Source organism: Lethenteron reissneri, chromosome 61, assembly GCF_015708825.2.
Source record: "Lethenteron reissneri isolate LAM-NWPU_2019-01 chromosome 61, ASM1570882v1, whole genome shotgun sequence".
NCBI classification, from domain to species: Eukaryota; Metazoa; Chordata; class Hyperoartia; order Petromyzontiformes; family Petromyzontidae; genus Lethenteron; species Lethenteron reissneri.
Window position 1 is genome coordinate 4,692,435 of NC_083839.1, and position 8,253 is coordinate 4,700,687.

General features: G+C 54.1%; 1 protein-coding gene across 1 annotated transcript in view; it reads right to left on the reverse strand.

Annotated features, from left to right (window-relative positions):
- LOC133358255 (collagen alpha-1(I) chain-like) overlaps positions 1-7,833 on the reverse strand; it is an 18,797-nt gene extending 10,964 nt beyond the window's left edge. Inside the window, exon 1 of the mRNA XM_061576495.1 lies at positions 7,827-7,833. Coding sequence (XP_061432479.1) covers positions 7,827-7,833 — 7 coding nt within the window. The remainder of the gene's footprint in view (positions 1-7,826) is intronic.
- Between the last annotated feature and the right edge of the window lie 420 nt (positions 7,834-8,253).

Sequence of the window (8,253 nt, forward strand, 5' to 3'; positions counted from 1 at the left end):
ATTCCAGCCACCTAACCAACTGTGAATTCACTTAGTCATTCAATCAGCCACTCAGCCACCTAGCCGACTGTGAATTCACTTAGTCATTCAATCATCCACTCAGCCACCTAGACAACTGTCAATTCACTGAGTCATTCAATCAGCCACTCAGCCACCTAGCCAACTCCCAATTCACTTAGTCATTCAATCAGCCACTCAGCCACCTAGCCAACTGCCAATTCACTTAGTCATTCAATCAGCCACTCAGCCACCTAGCCAACTGTGAATTCGCTTGGTCATTCAATCAGCCACTCAGCCACCTAGCCACCTATCAATTCACTTAGTCTTTCAATCAGCCACTCAGCCATCTAGCCAACTGTGAATTCACTTCCACATATACAGCAGCAGGCATCGTCAGGGTCTGGATCAAACCCACGACCTCCTGCATACCAGGCAAGGTAGACAACATCTCCTAGCCACCGCAATTAGCAGGCATCGTCAGGGTCGGGATCGAACCCACGACCTCCTGCATACCAGGCGAGGTAGTCAACATCTCCTAGCCACCGTTAATAGCAGGCATTGTCAGGGTCTGGATCGAACCCACGACCTCCTGCATACCAGGCGAGGTAGTTATGATGAACCCTAATGATGCCGAAACCGGTTGACGGTTGTGTCTTCGTTTCGGCAATGCTCATCGGTGGCTGTAATCGACCGAATGGTCAATCTAATTGAATCTTATTTGATATCTACGGTGAGTGCACCCGCGCGCTTAGCATAGTGTACAACAACGGCGACAAAGCGACTGCAGTTTGATTATGTAGATGGCAGCGAGTTCACAGGGCGGTGAGGATCTGTGGAAAATAACAGGTGTAGGGTGGGCCCCCCATGTCTCCCCCTTCACAGCCCACGACTCCCAGCCCCTCCCCTACCCCCCCCCCCACATCTCCCACCCCCTCCCCTACCCCCCCCCCACATCTCCCACCCCCTCCCTACCCCCCCCCCCACATCTCCCACCCCCTCCCTACCCCCCCCCAGTCCACATCTCCCCCCCCCACTACCCCCACCCCCCCCACATCTCCCACCCCCTCCCCTACCCCCCCCAGTCCACATCTCCCCCCACTACCCCCCCCCCCACATCTCCCACCCCCTCCCCTACCCCCCCCCACATCTCCCACCCCCTCCCCTACCCCCCCCCCCAGTCCACATCTCCCCCCACTACCCCCACCCCCCCCCCCACATCTCCCACCCCCTCCCCTACCCCCCCCACATCTCCACCCCCTCCCCTACCCCCCCCCAGTCCACATCTCCCCCCACTACCCCCACCCCCCCCACATCTCCCACCCCCTCCCCTACCCCCCCCCCACATCTCCCACCCCCTCCCCTACCCCCCCCCAGTCCACATCTCCCCCCACTACCCCCACCCCCCCCCACATCTCCCACCCCCTCCCCTACCCCCCCCCCCCACATCTCCCACCCCCTCCCCTACCCCCCCCCCAGTCCACATCTCCCCCCACTACCCCCACCCCCCCCCCACATCTCCCACCCCCTCCCCTACCCCCCCCCCCCCCCACATCTCCCACCCCCTCCCCTACCCCACCCCCAGTCCACATCTCCCCCCACTACCCCCCCCCCCCCCACATCTCCCACCCCCTCCACCCCCCCCCCCCCACATCTCCCACCCCCCCACTACCCCCACCCCCCCACATCTCCCACCACATCCGCTCGACTTGATGTAGCCCACAACAAAAACCCAGACAATAAAAACCTCCTCCCCAAACTTGTCTTAGATACAATTCCGTGTTGTTGTTGTTGTTTTTGTTGTTGTTTGTTTACAAATTCCAGAAGCGCGGCTGTAACATCGCCAACAACCCTCGACTCGGTTCCGATGTTCTGCGTCTCATCGGGAAACCAATTCTGGACAACTGCCGCATGTTGAGAGGCAATGGCTGGTTTCGACAAGCAGCGTCTCATCAGCAGTCTTGCTTGCCCCCCGAGCCAATGCACGTGAACTGTGTTGGCAAGGGGTCGTCTCCGTTAGATATGGGGCGTGGTTCATCACACAACATCACCGCTCTATACAACAAAGCACACGAACATACCGAGGCTTTCGTTCAACTAGGACTCACGTGTACGAGTGTGCTTGCCTACAACGTGAGCCAGTTCACGACTCATCGGTTAAAGGGAGCCTGCCTCTGCTGATGAGGCACTGGATGTCAAAACTGGTCCTTGCCTCTACTCTTGGTTCTTTCGGTAAAGTCACGTAGGTAAAGAAAATAATAAATAAAATAAAATTTTAAATCGCGATGTTTCGATTGCAACACAAGCAATCATCAGCAGGTGTGACACCACAGCTAGAACATGTTGTGGTGTTCACACCTGTGTTGCAATTGAAACGTCGTGATTTAGTATTTTTCTCTTAGGGGTTTTTCGGTAAAGTTACGTCGGTAAAATCATAATAATAATAAAATAATAAATCACAAAATCACATTAAATTTAGCTGTGACGGTCCCACCTGAAGACGGAGACTTGTGTTGCCTCCGAAACTTCGTGATGAAATGTTATTTTATTATTATGTTTGTACCTACGTGACGTTAACGAAATAACCTAAGAGTATGGACCATTGCAGTCACGAAAGCTTCAAATCTAGAACGGTCCTTGCCTGTAAACATCTTTGCTGTTCATCTTTTTGGTTCTTTAGGTAAAGTCACGTAGAATGGAAATAATTAAATTATATAAATAAAACATAATAAAATAATTCTCACGACGTTTCGGCCACAACGCAAGCAGCCGTCCTCAGGTGAAGAACAGGTCTGTCGAGAAGACAGAGTCTTTCATAATCAACAATTTTTGGGTTTAGATCGCGTTTATTTATAAATGTGTCGTAACCCTCCACCACCCGACACGGCCAATCAGTAAAAATGTGTCACGTTGACAAAGACAAATAGTTCACTGCTTTAGCCCACCGGTGTGTTGTTATAAATAAACGCGATCTAAACCCAAAAATCGTTGATTATGAATAACATTGGTCGCGAAAGCCTACGTGTTAAAAAGACAGAGTCTGAATGTCTGTCTTCTCTGAATGTCTGTCTTCTCGACAGACCTGTTCTTCACCTGAGGACGGCTGCTTGCGTTGTGGCCGAAACGTCGTGAGAATTATTTTATTATGTTTTATTTTTATTATTTTATTATTTCCATTCTACGTGACTTTACCGAAAGAACCAAGAAGATGAATCCCTGCAGTCACGAAAGCTTTAAATCGAAAAATCTTTGCTGTTTATTGCTTCAAGCGAGCCTTACCCTGCTGATGGGACAATGAACGTTGCGACCCACGATCATCAGCGTCGTTGATAGTTTCACACAGATGGCCATTGCCAAGGAGGGAGTGATGTAGCGATGTAGCACGTGTCCCCATGGGTTTGTCGGCACCCTCGCCCGCCCGCCTTTGTCTTCCCAGTGACGACGTTTTACACACCGCGTCAGGTTCTCATTTGAGGCCGAGTCCACCTAGGAGAGGCGCAGGAATTACTTTGGCCGTGAGCGGGAATAGAACTCGGCTCGCCGGCTTCGCAGCGCATCGCGCTAACCGCTGCGCCACCGCTCCCCACACCCCCCTCGTTTGCAGCGGCCTTCATCATCGGTGCTCCCCGACAGCACTTGCTCCAAAAGTCCTTCGAGCCTACACGGGGGATCTTTGCCCCGTCTCGCGGTGACATAAAGTTTACCCGGCTGATTTGACGCCCCCCCCCCTCACCCTCCTGGCAAGGGAGCTTGTCCCTCACCCCTCCCCTCACCCCTCCCCTCACCCCTCACCCCTCCCCTCACCCCTCCCCTCCCGTCACCCCTCCCCTCAGCGCCAACAATAAATACATCACTGGAGCGGAAATTCCTCCCTTGTACGCTCAGGCAAACTCCCATACGCACGCACACGCACACACACTCTCGCTCATACAATCTCATGCACACCCAGGCACTCTCTTACACTGGTACGCATCTACACACAACAACAACAGCAGCAACAGCCGTCGCCACTCGCGGCGGTGACGTCACCACGGGCGCTTGTGCCAGGCTAGGTGCACGTTGAGGCCACGTGAAGTGTCGACGGCTCTCGCTGCCGACAGGAGGTCACGGGGCAGACCCAGCAGGTGCCACGGGTCGACTGACTGAGACGACTGGCAGATGCACCACCTGTGCCCCCTACTGTGTCAACTCGCTGTGTTTTAGCCACCCGGCGCTCCGCTCGTTGTTGTGAGCGTCGCTCCTCCGCCCTCCGTTGTTGTTGGAGGGCGTCCTTCACGAGCCTCCTCCACTGAGGCCGATCTTGACACCGCTGGTACCAGTCATCGGCAAGTCCACTCAGCTCCACGTCCTCCTGTACCACATCACTCCATCTCTTCTCTAGCCCGTGCCGCGCCCGTTTAGCCCCCTCGATCCGGCCGAACAAAAGCTGTTTGGGCATGCGGTGGCTGGGCATGCGGGCTACATGACCCAGCCAACGCAGCCTTGCCTGCCGGAGGAGCTCACTGGTAGGACAGTGTCCATATCTCTCAAGGATCTGTGAGCTCCTCGCACAATCCAGCCTGCAGGTTAATCCCAGGATGGATCGTAGGCAGCAGGCCAAGCCTAAATGTTTCTAACCGGCGCAGATGTTCCTTCAGCAGGGTCCACGTTTCGCAAGCGTCGAGACGGAGAGGGCAATGACCGTGGCCGAGAAGACCCGGAGCTTCGTGCGGAGCGACAGACCAGGTAGCTTCCACACAGCGGTAAGCAGCTGATTCAAATATAATGCCGCTCGACTGATTCTGAGTGAGACCTCCGCTGCCACAAACGTGACCTCCCCCCCCCCCCAATCATCATCACCGTCGTTCTGCTGTCAAACCCAACAATGGTTTCAAACGGCGTGGCCGACCTCCTCACGCTGACGATGCCTTATCGGCGAAAGCGGCTCCCCTCTGAAAGTTAATGAAGCAAAGCGGCTCTACGTCCTCTTCTTCCACGGCAAGTTGGGAGAACTGTCAGTATCGACCACGAGCTGGTGACCTCGTCAAGCCCGTGGTCGACCGGCCAGCCCGTTGGGGTTTGTTCCCGATTTGAAGTCCGCGCCGACAGAGATTGAATGGAACCGGCGAAAAAACTGTGGATTGCAAAGCCAGCGTGTTCCGCTTAACCGCCGCACACACCATGGCTGTTGGCAAGCGGCCTTCATTGCTTGCTCGGATACAGAGGTGAGGAAGGGCGACGTTTGGTTATTTCTGGACAGTTTCGATCTGTGCGGAACGCCGGTGACTGCGTGCGACCGGCGTTTTCGTTCCCTATTCGGTTACCAGCAATGCGACGAGGCCTAACGTCGCAACCCCAGTCCGATTGGTCACTCGTGTATTCTGTGGTGGATATCAAACACATTCCTGCGGAGGGAGCTGGTAGGAACGTTGGGTTGCTCGGTCAATGGCCAGGGTCAACGGCGGCGTGGTGTATTCCGCAAATATGCCCGACTGTGAGGGCGGGCACAAGCCGGCGTGAGTAGGTTAAACGTTGAGTTTTATAAGGGCACCACGGGGTGACCAGCCCCTCCCCACCCAGCCCCACCCCTCCCACCCCCCACCCAGCCCCACCCTCCCCTCCCCACCCAGCTCCACCCCACCCTCCCCACCCAGCCCCACCCCACCCTCCCCACCCAGCTCCACCCCACCCAGCCCCGCCCCTCTCCACCCTCCCCTCCCCACCCAGCCCCACCCTCCCCACCGCGCCCCTCCCCACCCTCCCCACCCAGCCCCTCCCCACCCAGCCCTCCCCCTCTATGGGTCTCTGTGTGAGTCTATGGTTCTCTGTGTGAGTCTATGGGTCTCTGTGCGAGTCTATGGGTCTCTGTGTGAGTCTATGGGTCTCTGTGTGAGTCTACGGTTCTCTGTGTGAGTCTATGGGTCTCTGTGCGAGTCTATGGGTCTCTGTGTGAGTCTACGGGTCTCTGTGTGAGTCTATGGGTCTCTGTGTGAGTCTATGGGTCTCTGTGTGAGTCTGTGGGTCTCTGTGTGAGTCTATGGGTCTCTGTGTGAGTCTATGTGTCTCTGTGTGAGTATATGTGTCTCTGTGTGAGTCTATGTGTCTCTGCGTGAGTCTGTGGGTCTCTATGTGAGTCTATGGGTCTATGTGTGAGTCTGTGGGTCTCTGTGTGAGTCTATGGGTCTCTGTGTGTGTCTATGGGTCTCTGTGTGAGTCTGTGGGTCTCTGTGTGAGTCTATGGGTCTCTCTGTGTGTCTATGGGTCTCTGTGTGAGTCTGTGGGTCTCTGTGTGAGTCTATGGGTCTCTGTGTGAGTCTATAGGTCTCTGTGTGAGTCTATGGTTCTCTGTGTGAGTCTATGGGTCTCTGTGTGAGTCTATGGGTCTCTGTGTGAGTCTATGGTTCTCTGTGTGAGTCTATGGGTCTCTGTGTGAGTCTATGGGTCTCTGTGTGAGTCTATGGGTCTCTGTGCGAGTCTATAGGTCTCTGTGCGAGTCTATGGGTCTCTGTGTGAGTCTATGGGTCTCTGTGTGAGTCTATGGTTCTCTGTGTGAGTCTATGGGTCTCTGTGTGAGTCTATGGTTCTCTGTGTGAGTCTATGGGTCTCTGTGTGAGTCTATGGGTCTCTGTGTGTGTCTATGGGTCTGTGTGTGTGGCTATGGGTCTCTGTGCGAGTCTATGGGTCTCTGTGCGACTCTATGGGTCTCTGTGTGAGTCTATGGGGCTCTGTGTGAGTCTATGTGTCTCTGTGTGAGTCTATGTGTCTCTGTGTGAGTCTATGGGTCTCTGTGTGAGTCTATGGGTCTCTGTGTGAGTCTATGGGTCTCTATGTGAGTCTATGGGCCTCTGTGTGAGTCTATGTGTCTCTGTGTGAGTCTATGGGTCTCTGTGTGTGTCTATGGGTCTGTGTGTGTGGCTATGGGTCTCTGTGTGAGTCTATGGGTCTCTGTGTGTCTATGGGTCTCCGTGTGAGTCTGTGGGTCTTTGTGTGAGTCTATGGGAGTGAGATCGTAGGGCCATTGGGTGAAACTCCAGGCCAGGATTTTTTGCATCCTAAAAGCCTCGAGGCAGCGGCGGCAGCAGCAGCTGCCTTTGGGGGCCACATGGGCCAGAGGTCAAATGTCAGAGGCTGCCATAGAGCTCGGACCATTTCTCAAAAGCGTCGCGTCTGTTTGTTAAAATAAATAAGGGTACGTGGCGTGGAGGAGGGGTGTGTGTGTGGGGTGGGATTGTGTGTGTGGTGTGGGTGAGTGTGTGTGTGGGGTGTGTGTGTGGTGTCGGTGTGTGTGTGGGTGTGTGTGTGTGAGTGTGTGTGGGTGTGTGTGTGTGTGGGTGTGAGAGTGTGTGTGTGGGGTGGGTGTGTGTGGGGTGTGAGTGTGTGTGGGTGTGTGTGTGGGTGTGTGTGTGGGTGGGTGTGTGGGGTGTGTGTGTGTGGTGTGATTTGTGTGTGTGTGGGGTGTGAGTGTGTGTGTGGGGTGTGTGTGGTGTGTGTGTGTGGGGTGTGTGTGTGGGGTGTGTGTGTGTGTGGGGTGTGATTGTGAGTGGGGTGTGAGTGTGTGTGTCGGGTGTATGTGGCGTGGAGGAGGAGTGTGAGTGTGTGTAGGTGTGTATGTGTGTGTGTGAAGCGGCGTGGGGAGTGGTAGTGTAGGTGGGGAGCGGTGGTGTAGTGGTTAGCGCGCTGCGCTATGAACCCAGCGACACGAGTTCGATTCCCGCTCACGGCCAACACCAGTGACAATTATCTGAACCGGTCCCGGGCCTCCCCTAGGTTGACTCAGCCTCAAATGAGTACCTGGTGCGATGTGTAAACATCGCCACTAGGAAGACAAAGGCGGCCGGGCGTTTTGCTACCCTCCATCGCGGAATAGATCTTGACTTAAAGCTTTCGTGACTGCAGGAATTCATATTGTTTGGGTCTTTCGGTTAAGTCACGGAGAAGGGAAATAATAAAATAATAATAAAATTATAAAATAAAACTTAATAAAATAAAATTCTCACGACGTTTCGGCCACAACGCAAGCAGCCGTCCTCAGGTGAAGAACAGAACCAAGGCTTGTGGTGTTTCATTCAGACTCTGTCTTTCCGACAGACCTGTTCTTCACCCGAGGACGGCTGCTTGCGTTGTGGCCGAAACGTCGTGAGAATTTTATTTTATTAAGTTTTATTTTATAATTTTATTATGTTTTATTATTATTTTATTATTTCCCTTCTACGTGACTTTACCGAAAGAACCAAGAAGAAGCTAACAATTGATTCTAGATTTGAAGCTTTCGTGACT